Source organism: Ascaphus truei, chromosome 9, assembly GCF_040206685.1.
Source record: "Ascaphus truei isolate aAscTru1 chromosome 9, aAscTru1.hap1, whole genome shotgun sequence".
Taxonomy (NCBI): Eukaryota; Metazoa; Chordata; class Amphibia; order Anura; family Ascaphidae; genus Ascaphus; species Ascaphus truei.
In genome coordinates this window covers 53,071,936-53,088,977 of record NC_134491.1, presented here as the reverse complement: position 1 = coordinate 53,088,977, position 17,042 = coordinate 53,071,936, and the positions used below count along the sequence as shown (strand labels likewise).

General features: G+C 44.0%; 1 protein-coding gene across 3 annotated transcripts in view; it reads left to right on the top strand.

The window, feature by feature from the left end:
* Positions 1 to 658: 658 nt before the first annotated feature.
* PPP2R5E (protein phosphatase 2 regulatory subunit B'epsilon) overlaps positions 659 to 17,042 on the top strand; it is a 67,997-nt gene continuing 51,613 nt past the window's right edge. Inside the window, exons 1-2 of one of the 3 annotated variants that reach the window (XM_075614863.1) lie at positions 659 to 1,313; positions 6,226 to 6,386. In XM_075614863.1, the coding sequence (XP_075470978.1) occupies positions 6,230 to 6,386 (157 nt within the window). In that variant the 5' untranslated portion in view covers positions 659 to 1,313; positions 6,226 to 6,229. Of the gene's footprint in view, positions 1,314 to 6,222; positions 6,387 to 17,042 lie in introns of all 3 variants that reach the window. The other 2 variants (XM_075614865.1, XM_075614862.1) reach the window with 2 other exon arrangements.

Sequence of the window (17,042 nt, the reverse complement as noted above, 5' to 3'; positions counted from 1 at the left end):
CAATTACAGCACAGTGGTGCGCAAACTGGGGGGCGGGAGATTTTGCTGGTGGGGTGCAGGCTGTTGCAGAGGCCCCGCACTCTTCACCACGGCATTTAAATTAAATGCCGGGGATCGCGTGGCCTCTGCAACACTTTACTTACCCAGATTCAGCCGCTCTGTGACGCATCACCATGGCAACATGGCAGGTCATGTGACGTGACCCTGCAGCATCATTTGATGCAGCACTGGGGTAGGGGGGGTACGCGGGCGATACAGTGGGGAAGACAGGGGGACGCAGCACAAAAACTTTGCGCACCCCTGGCACAGCACATGGTAAATAGCACACATGAATTGTTACTGAGATAGTCCCTGCCCTGGTGAGCTTACAATGTATGTTTTTGGTGCCTGAGGCACAGGGAGATGGGGTGGCCCAGGGTCACAGGGAATGGAACCAGGATCCCCGGCTTCAAACTGGGTGTAATTTTTCACACAGTGTCTTTACTCACTGAGCCGCTACCCCCCAGGCAGAGCCTGGGACTGAGTGCATGTAGCAGAGCCAGCACGCCTGCTCCCAGCACCCTCCCATTCCCGCACGCGCGGCCTCCCCTTCCTCACTCCCCCCCTCCTACATACGGGCACTTCCCGCAGCGTCCAATCCCAATCTCCCCTTCCCCAAGCGCTGTGCGCTCTCACTCTAACCTGCTGAACTCTCCTCGAGCCCTCTCTCTCTCCTCGTTTGCTGCTTCCCCACGCCAGCCAATCAGCACGCGGCTTTCCTTTCGAACCCTTCCTTTACCGTCAACCAAACCTCACACCCCCTCCCGAAGGGGGCGGGACCACGGCCGCCTAGCAGGTTGGGTTGTTCTCAGTGTTGTGTGTGCCATGGACTCAGCCCAGTGATAGTGACAATAGAGAGAAAGGAAACTGACAAGGGGAGGGGGGGTCAAAATAAATCACACCCAGAAATACGAGGCTTTCTGACCCCTGCGAGGACCCATCTCCGAGTCAGCGGCCCCCCAGCCCGCGGCGGGGAGAGGAAGAGCGGAGGCCGCGCAGGGAATGTGACTCATGTTCTGTGCGGGGGGGAGGGATTTGGTTGGAAGGGACTCCGAGGATTATCACACAGCAGGGGGAAGAGGTGCTGCTTTTGGGGCCTAAACTCTCCAGAGGTAAAAAAAAAAAAAAACACCCGAAGGGAGGGAGACTTGGCCGCTGCCACCGGTCACCAGCAGCTGCCACCGGTCACCAGCAGCTGCTACCGGCTCTTCTCAGCAGCCACCGGTCACCGGGAAACCCTAACTCATCTGTGATTCCGTATCGGGAGCTCCAAGGTAACCCACCCACATGCCCCCCTTTCCTTCCCAGGGGCTGCGCTCCATTCACTGTCAGCACCTCAGTGTGTGAATGGGTGGGCACAGGCACTGCCCTCCCCTTTCCTCCATCTCCTCTCACACCTGCATTTATCATTTATTTTACTATTTATACCTACAATATAGTCACCTTTTTCTTCCATTGCTTAAATATCTCTGCTGAGAATATATATATACACACACACACACAGTAGAGCTATTTAAACAATATATAGTACATATTCAGGAATAATATTTAAGCATTGCATTTAAAAAAAATCATCTATAGTACCCCAGCAGAGATAATGTATGAAGTTATATATAGATAGTACCTCAGCAGAGATATTTTCTCTCTGTCTCTCTCTCTCTGTCTCTCTCTCTCTGTCTCTCTCTCTCTGTCTCTCTCATAATTTATGTTGATATATAAGAAGATAATGTATTGCATATATCTCGGCCTGCCTGTCTTCATGTATCGCTATTTTCAGCATACTCTGCATTTCCCTTTTTTTATTTATATATATATATATATATATATATATATATATATATATATATATATATATATTTTGTAGAATTGCATTTGCCAGAAATGCTTCCCCATGCCATTATATACCTGCTGTCTCTGCTAGGCAAGTCTTCTTGCATAAAGGTCTGGCAATGTAATGTAACTGCTAGTACTGGAAAATCGTGTTCGTTGTTTTCTGGTCATCTATCATTGTCTGCTAGCAATTGGAGCAGAGGGCTTGTCCCTTTTTTATATTTAAAATAGCCTGGTTTCACTCCCCCCCCCCCCCCTCCTTTTTGGAGTCGTGAAGACCGCTTGTCATTTGGTTACATTCATCAAAACAGATGTACGAATGATCTGAAGGAAGGGGTATTAATAATTGGTACTGGAGGTAGATAGAAAGTGTTTCTAAATATACTGCAAGGAAGTGCATGGAAATACTATGTCACAGTGGCACATGATGATCCTGCAGTTTGAAGTGACGTGTTACCCAGTCATTATTACATATATACTGCAATAAAAGACACTGTCACTGGAAATACTTATTAACCGAAACCCGACCCCCTCCACATGCTGATTAATCCATGCAGCCAGGGCTCTACTATTCGAGTAGGTTTTTTCTATTAAATGGCCTGTATGTAATGTTCTTTTTCTATTTGCATAGCTTTACATGATTTTAATTGGGATTTGCAAACCATGGTTCATTTTTTTTCCCCCTCGTATTTCAAAACCACATAATTATATATATATGCAACGTTTTATCTAGTTGGCAATCGAATTTTACAAGAGTATACACACATTAAGAGCAATGCTTGGTGCTTTTTATGTTGTGAAGTTTGCTTAGGTGTTTCCTTCTTTAAATGTGTGTCACTGCAGTAGTAAATTCGCATGGATACAAAACCAATCTTTGAGTTGTGAATGGACATATTTTACCAAGTTAAACTAATAGACTTCCTGTTCTCCTAACCACTCCTTGGGTTGTACCTGTTTCAGATTCTTGGTTTTAACATGTTATTTGTGTGACTTCACAGGTGTTTTTTTTGTGAATTAAAATGAAAAGGATGCTTGATTGAAAAATATTTTTTTTGGGGGGTCTGGAAGTTAAATATCATTAAAAAAATTTTTTTTTTTAAATCTTGCTTTCAATAATGGAAAATCCTCATTTTAGGTCATTTGTTATGAAATTCCATTAGTACAAGATATTATAAGTCTTCGTTTTGTTACTGCTGTTCCAAACATAATTACTTTGCTAATTTTGTATAGCAAATACTGTATTGTTTTCTATTCTTGCTAGATCAGTGGTGTTTCGGGCGTTATTTGCACCTCCGAGTAAAAACTGGGTACAACTGAGGCTTTCTCTCTGGCCTTATCTGCCCCGTTACCCTTTAACATATTATATAATATTTTTTTAGCTCTTCCAATGTATTATTGCCTCTAAAACAAGAGGACTTAATGCTGGTATGGGGGTTTCTTGCACATTATCGTCCATTTTTTGTAATTGTTCTCCCTGCCGCTTTGCTCATTTTTGTATTTCAAACCCTTCTCCCCACACGCCCCCTTCACTCTTCTGATGGATGTATGGGTCTTCATGCTCCAACATTTTTCACTATCCCTTTCATCCATCCATTGCTCTGTCTGTTTATTTACCATCTCCTGCCATGACACCCACACATCTTCTGTTTTAGATTAACTGGATTTTTACATTTGTTAAACTCCTGGAATATTTCGTAAATCAGTATTGCCGGACCTGAGGAAGAGCGAGAACTCTCAAAAGCTTATCTTATAATGTCAATTGTTAGTCCAAATAAAAATGGAATGGCCTAATACTGAAGTACTCATTTAATCAGGATTATCACAGCGATTTCTATTTAATTCCTAATGTATTGACAATATGTCATGGTGTATATTTCCCTTGCAAAGAACTGTATCTTTCTAATGCTAAAACATTCACAACATATTTTGTTTTTCTCCTGGCATTGCATTTCACCATGAGTATTGAATGGTATTTTCAGCAAGTAGCTTCTCAGTTACTACCTCTATTGCTGTACGAGTGGCATGGTGCCTTGTGCACTTTTCTTTGCAGGCCAGTCTGGAAGTAAAGGAACTAATGGGCAATTGAAACATACTTGGGGGAAAAAAACGCCTGTTTGAAAATGTATTTTTCACAATACCTGTACTTTTTTACATTATAGATGTTCAATTGCTGTATTGCAAAAACATAATATATATTTTGTTGTGCATCGTTCAAAGATGGCAGCCATCTTGTTTTCATTCTATCCATCTATAACTGGGGGGCACAAGAATTTCTAGGGGGGCGCTGAGGTTAGAGGCCCTGCGCTGTTCCCCAAGACTTTTAAATTAAATGCCGGGGGAGGCATGAGGCCTGTATCTCAGGACCCGTGAGGTCCCAGTGCTGAAAATAACACAGTTCAGCTCTAGAGCACCGGTGCACAAAGTGGGGGGCGGTTGCAGAGGCCCCGCGCTCTTCCCCAAAGCATTTAAATGCCGGGGGATCGCATGAGGCCTCTGCAACTCACTTACTGGGGTTCAGCCACGTTGCTGTGACGCGTCGCCATGGTGTCATGCGGAGGGACGTCACACGTCAGTTTCCATGGCAACGGGGACACGTAACCCCACGGCGTCATTTGACACCGGCAAACCAGGTACGGGGGGAGCAGACAGGGGGGCGCAGCTCCAAAAGTTTGCGCTCCCCTGCTTTAGAGGACACCCTGTTGCCAATCCTGCAAAAGGAAAAGTGAAAAAAGGAGGAATTTATTTATTTGTTATTTGAAACTAAGTGCATAATAGTAGAAAGAGAAATGTGTAGAAGTGCATATTAGGGCCACAAACTGCATAACATCTTTTTCTCCCTCATCTTCAACATATAACATTGCCGTTGTTTTTGGAGACCTAGCAAAGGCTGAATTTTGATATGCGGTAATATTTTCTTGCTAGACAGAATATTCTTCGCTACACTCATTTTGCCAATTATCTTATGGTTTTATTACTGCACGTTTCTTTAAGGGTATGCACTAATAAACGGAAATAATTGAGTGAGATTTTGTTGCTTTTCAGTAAATGTTTCCCCCCCCCCCCCCCCCTCAACAAACTTGAGTTAAGTGGATTGTTGAGGGGGGGGGGGGGGGAAACATTTACTGAAAAGTCAAGTTTGTTGAGGGGGGGGGGGGGGGGGAAACATTTACTGAAAAGCAACAAAATCTCACTCAATTATTTCCGTTTATTAGTGCATACCCTTAAAGAAACGTGCAGTAATAAAACCATAAGATAATTGGCAAAATGAGTGTAGCGAAGAATATTCTGTCTAGCAAGAAAATATTACCGCATATCAAAATTCAGCCTTTGCTAGGTCTCCAAAAACAACGGCAATGTTATATGTTGAAGATGAGGGAGAAAAAGATGTTATGCAGTTTGTGGCCCTAATATGCACTTCTACACATTTCTCTTTCTACTATTATGCACTTAGTTTCAAATAACAAATAAATAAATTCCTCCTTTTTTCACTTTTCCTTTTGCAGGATTGGCAACAGGGTGTCCTCTAAAGCAGGGGAGCGCAAACTTTTGGAGCTGCGCCCCCCTGTCTGCTCCCCCCGTACCTGGTTTGCCGGTGTCAAATGACGCCGTGGGGTTACGTGTCCCCGTTGCCATGGAAACTGACGTGTGACGTCCCTCCGCATGACACCATGGCGACGCGTCACAGCAACGTGGCTGAACCCCAGTAAGTGAGTTGCAGAGGCCTCATGCGATCCCCCGGCATTTAAATGCTTTGGGGAAGAGCGCGGGGCCTCTGCAACCGCCCCCCACTTTGTGCACCGGTGCTCTAGAGCTGAACTGTGTTATTTTCAGCACTGGGACCTCACGGGTCCTGAGATACAGGCCTCATGCCTCCCCCGGCATTTAATTTAAAAGTCTTGGGGAACAGCGCAGGGCCTCTAACCTCAGCGCCCCCCTAGAAATTCTTGTGCCCCCCAGTTATAGATGGATAGAATGAAAACAAGATGGCTGCCATCTTTGAACGATGCACAACAAAATATATATTATGTTTTTGCAATACAGCAATTGAACATCTATAATGTAAAAAAGTACAGGTATTGTGAAAAATACATTTTCAAACAGGCGTTTTTTTCCCCCAAGTATGTTTCAATTGCCCATTAGTTCCTTTACTTCCAGACTGGCCTGCAAAGAAAAGTGCACAAGGCACCATGCCACTCGTACAGCAATAGAGGTAGCTGTATACCTATATATAAATAAAGACCCAATGATTTGTTTACACTAGCCTCACGATTTCCACGTATGTTACCTGTAAATCTTGTTTGTGTTTTTTAGTGGGGCTGCCTTCACATCTCAATAATACCTTTTTCTCTTCAGTAGGGATATGTCCTCGGCACCAACCACTCCTCCATCAGTGGATAAAGTAGACGGATTTTCTCGGAAGTCCGTCAGAAAAGCCAGACAGAAGAGATCACAAAGCTCTTCCCAGTTTAGGTCTCAGGGCAAGCCTATTGAGCTAACACCACTGCCTCTGCTTAAAGGTAAGGCTAACTCCTCCCTCCCCCATTACATTAGGGAGTGGGCTATATCCACTCTTGTCTCTAATGTCGAAAAACCCTTTAGTTTCATATTATTGGTTAACATGAAAAATAATGAGTTATTTCCGTAAAACAGATTTGTTTTCTTGCTCAGGAAAGCTGAACATGAGTGAAACTTTTCTAAAATCCCTCATTCATGTCATAAGTGAAGAGTATGTTGTTACTTGATTTAAGGTATATGTTTGTTAAGCACTCGTGTAATGTAACATGCATCCCAGAAAATACATGTTTCCTCTTATTTGGAGAAAACATCCCTTCCACCCATGCAACTTATTTTGAGAAGGCTTTCAGGCATTTCTTGTTGTCTGCTGGTAACACGATTTTTTGAGAATTCTGTTCATTTTTGGGTACATTTTCAAACTTTCACCTGCTTTATGGCCAAACAAAAGGCATACATTACTTATCGGATTGTTGGGTTTCTGTAGTCTTATCCTTTGTCGACTTTATAGTGCAGTTGCACGTACAGCTATAAGGCTCATTTTCATCCTCATGGTGTTACATATGACCACTCTGCTTATAACAAATAATTATTGGCTATAATTCACACACACACACACACACACACACACACACACACACACACACACACACACACACACACACACACACACACACACACACACACACACACACACACACACACACACACACACGTGTTTGTGAACCCCTTAGGGTTTTCACATGTTTTAAACCTAAAATATTAGTAGTTATTAATATAGGTCCTAATAATAGGTAAAGATAACATGATCAAACAAATTACACAAAAACATGATACTTTTTTTTTTTTTTTTAACAATTTTTTTATTGGACATGTTAACAAATTGCTGTACATACAGAAATGTCATGAGCCCATGACACATCAGCTTAATACAATCATACAGTGACCAATAACATTTTTCCGTTTCCTTTTAGGGGGAGGAAGATAGAGGGGGGGGAAGAAGGGGAGGGGGGGGAAGAAGGGGAGGGGGGGGGAAGAAGGGGAGGGGGGGGGAAAGAAGGGGAGGGGGGGGGAAAGAAGGGGAGGGGGGGGGAAAGAAGGGGAGGGGGGGGAAGAAGGTGAGGGGGGGGAAAGAAGGTGAGGGGGGGGAAAGAAGGGGAGGGGGGGGAAAGAAGGGGAGGGGGGGGGAAGAAAGGGAGGGGGGGGGAGAGGAGGGGGAGACAAACAAATGGGGGGGGGGTATGGTTGGGTAGGTGGGGGCGCCCAGAGGCTTCCCTGACACCCTCACCTGGGGACACGGGGGTTCTAAGGTACAGGAGATTGGCCGTTGTGGGTTTTATTTCTCTAACCAGGGGTCCCAAGTGTTCCAGAACTGGGGCATCTTCTTTTGGAGCATAGCCGTCAGCTTCTCCATTGTCATAGCCTCGTTTATTCTTCTAGTTACTGTAGTTCTCGTGGGGGCCTTAATCCGTTTCCATGCGGCTGCTATAGAGCATCTAGCCGCTGTCAACATGGCCGTGATCAACCTGTACATTGGCGGCGGAAGGTCCTCAATGGGTTTGCGCAGCACCAGGGACAGAGGGTCCAGAGGAATGGGGAGTCCCGTGACCTTGTAGATAAGCGTCTGGATCATGGTCCAGTACCTCTGAATCTCCGGACATGACCACCAAATGTGGGCCATGTCCCCCTTTTGACCACATCCACACCAGCACAGGTCCAGTGTGCCGGGGTAGATCTGGCTCAGCATAACAGGGGTCAGGTACCACTGAAATATGATTTTATAGATATTTTCTTTTATTGTTGTGCAAATTTATGTTTTAGTAGCTTGCTCCCAAATCTCCTCCCAGTCTTCTTGATCTATTAGGAGGCCTAACTCCTCCGACCATTTCTGCATGTAACGGTGATTCGGTGGACTGGATGATGGCTCCATGCCTTTATATATCTCGGAGATCAGACCTTTTTGGTAGGTAGTTTTGATACATAAGGATTCGAATCTGGTTAGCGGGGGGAATTTGGAGGTTGGGGATAATGACAATAGGAAGTACCGGACTTGTAGATACTTAAACAGGTGGAAGCCCTGGATCATGATACCTTTTCAACTTTTATTTATGCACAAATTATTCAACATTAAATATACATTTGGGAAAAGTATGATGTGAACCTTTAGATTCAGTACCTGGTGGCGCCCCCTTGTGCAGCAGTGACTTCAACTAAGCGTTTCCTGTAACTGCTGGTCAGTCTCTCACATTGGTTTTGAGGAATTTTGGCCTATTCCTCCTTGTAGAACTGGTTCAACTCAGCACATTTGTGGGCTTCCTAGCATGGACTGTGCGGTTCAGTTCCTGCCACAACATTTCAATGGGGTTTAGGTCTGGACTTTGATTGGGCTATTCTAAATTGTTGAATTTCTCCTTCTAAAGTCATTATTTTGTAGATCTGCCTGTATGTTTAGGATCATTGTCTTGCTACATGACCCACTTTCGCTTCAGCTCACGGACGGATGGTCTGACATTCTCCTGTAAAATCTTCTGATACAATGCAGAATTCATGGTTGTGTCAATGATGGCAAGCTGCTTAGTTCCTGAGGCAGCAAAGCAGCTGCAAACCATCACACTCCCACCACAATGCTTGATGGTTCGGATGAGATTCTTCTGTGTGAAAGCAGTGTTTTTGGTTTTCGACCAAACAGCATTTCTCATTGATGCCCAAAAGTTTTACCTTTGACTCATCTGTCCAGAGAACATTGTTCCAGAAGTCTTGTGAATCATCTATGTGCTCTTTGGAGAACTTGAGACCGGCAGCAATGTTCTTTTTAGAGAGCAGTAATTCCCTCTTGGCTATCCCTCGAACACCATTCTTGTGCAGTCCTTTTCTGATAGTTGTGACCACTCACATCAGCCAAGGCAAGAGTGGCCTGCAGATCCTTGGATGTTACTCTGGGGTTCTTTGTGACTTCCTGGATGATTTGCCGGATTGTTCTTGGAGAGATTTTGTTAGGATGACTGCTTCTGGGTTGAGTGACTGTGGTCTTGAACTTAATCCATTTGTAAGCTAATCTGTCTGACAGTGGGTTGGTGGAGCCCCAAATCCTTAGAAATTGTTTTGTAACCCTTTCCAGACTGCGGATCATCAATAAGTGCTTTAGTATGGGGGGGGGGGGGAGGATGGGGTGGTGGTAGTAGTATTGGGTGGGTGGTAGTATAGGGCGGGTGGTGGTGGTAGTATAGGCGTAGATGAGGGATTGAAAAATCCTGGGCACCTCAAATTTAACCCTTGGTGCCTATTGTGTATATCACTGACTGACCTGTCAATCACCACCACAACTGGCAACAGCGCGCACCATCATGCCCAAGCTCAAATCCTGGTAGGATGCATTGTGACCAGTCGCAGCGGTGACTGACCTGTCAGTTAGGGATGCCACATTTAGTGGCAGAAGAGATGATTGAGTGAGTTGCATTGAGGTGCAAGGGGTAGGGCCGGGATTCAGTGTGTGTGTGTGTGTGTGTGTGTGTGTGTGTGTGTGTCAGTCTCTGTATCAGTGTCTGTATCCAAGATCCCTTGCTTAACACAACTTTGGCTTCTAAATATTCTGTCTGTCCTACGTATTTCATATTTTTGACTAGCCCTGGTGTACATCCAGTTAATAAGATGCTTCTTTTTAATAGGTTTATTTTCAGCTGGGCTTTGAACATGGAAATAGAAGATCCTTGTCAAATAAATATTGAGTGGAACAGTTCCATAGGCAGGGAGCGTTAAGTGTAAAAAAAGTTTGACGTGAGAGGGCTGTAGAGGTAAAAAGTGCAAAGACGAGACATCCTTGGGTCGACCTTAGAATCTGAGTAGGAGTCAAGTGTAACAAGAGATCAGAGTTGAGATATATGGAACTGTAGAGCCTTAAAGGAAAGGAAGACCATGACTGACAATTGTGCTTTTGGTGAAGATGTATTAACCTCTAAAACATTGCACTTTTTTGTGGTGTTTTTTTTTCCCCCCCCTTTCTTTCTCTCCCACCAATACATTTTCACCAAGCTCCTATTCTCTTGTTGGTGTACAGCATGCCTTTCTTATTTGGTTTTCAACAGTATTTTAGCTTTCAGCTGATGCTGCAATAAGAACATTACATTTCCTCCTTTCAGTGACATCACAGTGTAACCAGAAGGCATTACCTCAAACCATAGGGGCCATTTATATTAATTTAAACTACAGATACTATGGTCTGATTTAAGCACAAGTTTGTTGGTTTTAATTATGTGCATATTTATTAGCTCTGGTTGCCTCCACCTAATTTATTTTTGTATAAACCAGATGGCGATGCCTTGGGTGAGTAGCTAACCTTTACGCAATTAAAAACGCTAACATACAAAGTAAAAGGCAATGTTATCGTACTTATTCGTTGATTCGTGCGTGGGATTAACCACTTCTTCAGGTCTGTAAAGACCTGCATGGCGGTACTTCTCAAGTTGGTGCATGTGTCTCCAGCAATGAAGGGGTGATAAGAGGAATATCCCTTGGATGTATCAAATTAGTTATTCCATGTCTATTTTGGAAACAAGTTGCTGTAAATTAATTTGGACACTGGCCAATAAAGATGATTTGCTAAATGTGGTATTTTCATAGCATGTATTTGTTTCATAGCAACATTCAACCTTTTTACAGTTGCAGTGATTGGAGCTGGGCTATAAACTAGTTCAGGGGCGGGTAACTCCAGTCCTCAAGGGCCACCTACATGCCAGGTATTGAGGATATCCCTGCTTCAGCACAGGTGGCTCCATCAGCTGAAACAGGGATATTCTTAAAACCTGACCTGTTGGTGGCCCTTGAGGACTGGAGTTGGCCACTCCTGAACTAGTTCATGGGAATCCGATAAGCATTCTTTTACCATTCCTGTGTAGCGCTTCTGTCGGCAGCAACATAGATTTTTATTTCCCCCTGATTTATCACTAATTGTAATTAAAATAATGCCTTTTGGGAGCTATTAAAGATGTAAAATGACAACGCAAACATTTAAAGATGGATTCTGCATCAGTGAATAAGTTGAAATGATCGCAGAGCCATATACTTCCCCCGAGAGAGTGGCCGTGGGATTCTCAGCTGATGGGCCATCTGCCCTTCGTCAAATAGAAATTGGGCTTCTTTTGGCTAATTAACACTTCAGGATAAAAAAAAATGTTAAACACATTGGAGTATGATTTCTGTGCATCGCTTCTTAGGTTAGAGAACCCAACTTCTTTATTACCTTCTTTGTATGCATGTTCTACCTAATTTGCCACTTTTGATTGTGGCTTTGTTACTTATAGTAGAGAATGGTATTTCCTCAGTCACTGTGTTTGGGGCTTACAAAAAGCTGCAGTTACAGTTCAAAATAGCCAAGTCGGAGGCCCTACTGCTTATAGATGTATCAATGGTTCGCACTAATATTTGGTGTATTGAGTTTGAGCACACCACACTTCTTTTAAAGAAATATAAGCCGGTTGCTTGCTCTAGGAGCCGTGCTGTATAAATAGCAGTCGGCATGGAATATATAAATCAATTAGCTCCGGTGACAGAAGTGGACACAATATGAGCCTCCTAGGAAAGGTGCATCAGCAACAACACAATTGAAAGATAGCTGAAGTGTAAGCACAAAAGTCCAAGGAGACACTTTCACGATCAGTCGCCATGTCCCTTATTTTTGTGGCCACATGTCAGCAGTGAAGCTTGAAATTTTCTGTCGGCGTCCTGTCCAATCCTGAGATAGCAGCGAAGTGAAAGAGGATCGGTATTACGTCCAAACCGGAAGAAACGATGGAACTCACCAGCCAAGGTTGAATAAAAAAACCTTTATTAAACTACATAAAAAATGTGAACATCCACATGGAGACCCTAGCTGCTCCTCCCACGCGTTTCATGACGTCTGTGGCGCTTTCTCCTTAAGAAAGCGCCACTGATGGCGTGGGAGGAGGAGCTAGGGTCTCCATGTGGATGTTCACATTTTTTATGTAGTTTAATAAAGGTTTTTTTTATTAAACCTTGACTGGTGAGTTCCAACGTTTGTTCCGGTTTGACCGTAATACCGGGCCGTGGGGGGCCTGCCGAGGGGCGGCACGGAGCTGGTTCACCCTCATTGGGCTAACCGTTCACGTGACTGGCCTGTCGCGCCAAGAAATCAGTTTGAACTGATTTCTTGCGCAGCGCCCGCACGCATGTGCCCGCACGCCACATGGACATGAACACTGCCTTAAGGCAGTCTGTTCGCTCGCACGGTCTGCTGTACCATGGCCCCAGCCTTAGGCCGGGGCCATAGAGGCTTCATGAGAGCGGAGACGCGCTAACGCTGAGGCTCGCCTGCTTAAGTCAGTGCGATTCCACGGTCTTGCAGGCGAGCCAGCGTGCGCGAAGGGAGCCGGGGGGAGGTGGTTGGAGGCGGGGCAGTGACGTCGCTGGGCCAATCGCCCGCGACGCATTGACGTCGACGTCACGGCGCCGTGACGTTGACGCTGCTTCAGGCTGATTGGATGTTTTCAGCCGACAGCGCGCTGAAAAACAGCTTGACTGTCGGCTGAAAATTCCAAAGCCTGAGCAAGCCTGCGGACGCTTGCGTGAGCCCCCTCTCAAGGCATCCTCATTGAGGATGCAGGGGCTCAGCGCTGAGCGTCCGCACGGCTCAGCGCGGCCTGTCCTTCTATGGACTCGGCCTTATGCATAGCACCGCTTCGTAAATATAAGGCATCTTATGCCTTCCCACATATCCTAAAAAGTTGACATCTGTATCTATTTTATGGATCCAAATTGTTCAGTTATATAAATCTATGTAAAAAAAATTGTTCCTTTTAAATTATATCACAGACACCCAGTTTACAAAGAAAATTTGAAGTGGGGAGGACTCTGGGAAGTCATTCAACATGAATGACTATAATTTTTTTGCCAGCTCGACAATTCTCTAGAGACAACTCTTGCTTTGTTTTGTTCTTCTTCCAGTGGACTGAGTAACAGTCCCAGATCCATAAAAGGGTGCTAAGCTTTAGCATGCTTTATTCCCATTGTGAATCCGAGTATAATTGATTAGTAATAGGACTGTAAGTTGGAAACTGATCTCTCGGTGAAGAAATAAACAACGTGATGAACTATTTTTTTTTTCTTCCTGCATCTGTAACAGATGTTTATAATTCAATCAGTCTTAGTAATATCATTATTCAGTAAAGAAATATGAATTCTGTAAGCTACAGCAGCAACCACTTTTGAGATAGAAACTAATTGTGCGATTTTGTTCTGTGTTCAGAAACAGACCATTGTACAGAGCTGCACTGTGCAAGAATTTACCGGTCATCTGTATTTCTCTTGCGTTCTCTAAACAAGCCTAATTTTTTTTGACAAATGACATTTTTCAGATCGGTTTATCTAACCACTGATCAGAGGGTTGGGAAACATTTTTGGAAGTTAGCGAATCGGAACTGAAATCAGAGCCAGGCGTCCAAATGTTATCCCTACCTGAGATTTTGTTTCCCCAAATTGAAAAACCACCACAAATGGGGCATAACCTTCAATGACTAAACAAACCATAATCTATTAACCTGCTTCAGATTTCTTGTTAGAAGCAATCCAAGCAGGAGATATTATTATTATTTTTTTTTTAATTTGAGATCTCAGGAGCTGAACCCCCATTAATTTCAGCTCCGGGGACCCCTGCTTCTGGAGATACAGGTAGGTTGCATAGTAGATGAGGTTGAAAAGAGACATGCGTCCAAGTTCAACCAATGCTAAATTTAGACGACAGATACTTTATCCTATATCTGTACTTATAATATATTGAACCAGAGGAAGGCGAAACAAAAGACCCCAGTGAAATATCATCCAATGATATCTCATAAGGGGAAAAATTCATTCCTTCCTGACTCCAAAAATTGGCAATCGGATTACTCCCTGGATCAACCTCTTTCCAATGTTCTCTTATCTGGTATATCCCTGTATACCTTTTCTTTCTAAAAAGATGTTCAACCTTCTTTTTTTTTTTTTTTTTTTTTGTTACAAATCTGTTGTATCTGACATCCCAGTCTCCATGTGTAATGAATTCCTCATTGTAACTGCCCTTACTGTAAAGAACCCTTTCCTTTGTTGCTGGTGAAATTTCCTTTCCTCCAACCTAAAGGGATGCCCCTGAGTCCTTTATACTGTCCTTGGGATGAATAGTTCTTTTGAAAGCTCCTTGTATTGTCCCCAATTTTGTATATAGTTATAATATCCCCTCTTGGACGTCTCTTTTCTAATGTAAATACATTTAATTTAGCTAGCCTCGCCTCATAAGTTAGATTGTCCATCCCCTTGATTTAATTTGGTGTCTCTTTTCTGCACTCTCTATAGTTCCATAATGTATTTTCCAAGGAGTGGTGCCCAGAATTGTACTGTGCCGGCAGTCGCTTCAATAGCGGGGCTCACGTAATGGCCTCTTTTCAAAGCTCTTGAATAGGGGGTACCCTTCAGCTGGACCATGCTATTTCAAGCACTGGCGTCACCCCGGTTTCTGAGGTGCTGCTGATGTTACCGGGTTTAAATCTCACTCCATGGGAATGAAAATGGTCACCAAATCTTGGGTCAGTAGGAATGTCAGTGGTGGCAGATTCCTATTGGACAGCTATTTAAATCCGCTTTAACGCAGCAATCCAAACTGCTTGTTTTTTTGTTCCCCCCCCCCCCTTTTTTTTTTAATATGTGCATTAATACAATCCACACAATAAGTCATTAGTTGAGTTGCAGATCGATTTTGTTTTCCTGTGATCGATCGGTGAAAATTTAACTTTGGGTTCACTAAATGGCTGCATAGGAATATATTCTGCAGTCAGTGGAATGCATTTGTAAATTAATATGACAAAGTCCTGCGGGGAAGATCATTTATTTTATTTATAAAATGTTTTACCAGGAAATAATACATTGAGAGTTACCTCTCGTTTTGAAGTATGTCCTGGACACAGAGTTATAATGACAAATACATAGTTACAATGAGTAAAAAGGTTTATACAGTACATTACATACAAGTCATTGTATGCACTGTTAAAGATCATGTCAGGGGAGCGCAAACTCTTGCTGCTGCGCCCCCCTGTCTTGCCTGCCCCGATGCTTGCATCCACCCCCCCCTACCTTGCAGCTGTGTCAAATGAGGCTGCGGGGTCGTGACGTCACATTGCGACTCGCGGTGCCATTTGACGCGTGTCACGTCATTTGATGCCGCATTGCCATGGCGGCGCATCACAGCGTCTGAATCACGGTAAGTTTAGTGTTGCAGAGGCCTCACGTGATCCCCCAGCATTTAATTTAAATGCCTTGGGGAAGAGTGTGGGGCCGCTGGAACCGCTCCCGCCCCCCCAGTTTGCGCACCCCTAATATATATTATAGGTGTTTATAACAGTTGCAAACCAGATTAAAATGTGAGACAGCTTTAGTTTTGAAAGAATTTAGACTGGTGGCGGAAGTGAGAGTCTCCGGTAGACTGTTCCAGTTGTGGGGTGCACGGTAAGAGAAGGAGGAGCGGCTGGATACTTTGTTGAACCTTGGGACCATGAACAGTCATTTGGATCATGTGCCCAGGCAATCAATAGATACTATTGGTGCACTGCTAGAGAGAGGGCAGGGCTCAAAAAGGGGTGTGCCAGAGCCTGTTTCAGAAGAAGAAGGGGATGTGACTTTGTAAATGGTTGCTATAGAAACAGAAATGCTTGTTACATTATAATGCATTTAAAATATAATTTCAGAGTTGTAACATAAAAAAGTATTTTCTCATCGTACAGAACAGATTTATTTAAAAAAAACACATGTAGGATATTTCTTGGACTGTAGCTTTAAAAACTAGGAAGTAATACATGTGAGGCTTAGTCCCCTGTGCCTCTGTGTCGCTTAGCGAGCTCATGCTTGGAGAGCGGTGACGTCACCAACTCTCCAAGCATGAGTGACGGGTGTCCGCGCTATTTCGCAAGCGTGCACGGGGGGAGTTGCAGGCAATCTGAGTGCGGTTCAAAGAAAGGTTTTTTTTGTTTGTTTACGCAAGGGCCAAGCGTGGGTGAGCGTCCGTGGACGCTCCGCGTGAGCGGGGACATACAAATTTAAATAGCGAGCATTTACCTCGTCAAGTCGGCACGGTTAGTGCCACAGGGGACTCAGCCTAACTTTTACTGTTAACTATCTCAGAAACTGGGAATACCCGCAGCGGAAAATAACGGTTTTCAGTCTTGTTACAATTTTCTTTTTTTAAAGTGGGTTGGGAGCTATCGGGGGAGATTTGCTTCTTTAAAACCTGAGGTATCCGGATTTGGAAAAGGCTCATGAAATTAGATTTTTATGATTACTTATTGTTACAGGGCCTTATGGACTGGACAGTAGGCCAAAGGGGAAAAGATACAGCTCTTCTTCAATACACAAACTTGATTAATGATGTTGGCCCATTATCAATATGCCGTTTTGTTCTCCAATGTAACTACAACACACATCACTGCGAAATGCTCAAAGAACTAGATTGGTCATCACTTGAGTCTAGGCGCAAAGTTCATCTCTCCTGTCTTACTTTCTGGGCAAGGTACCCGTCTATCTGCACAAGCTCCTCACCTGAGATCTGACTCCAAAAGACTGTTCATGGTCCCGAGGTTCAACAAAGTATCCGGCCGCTCCTCCTTCTCTTACCGTGCACCCCAAAACTG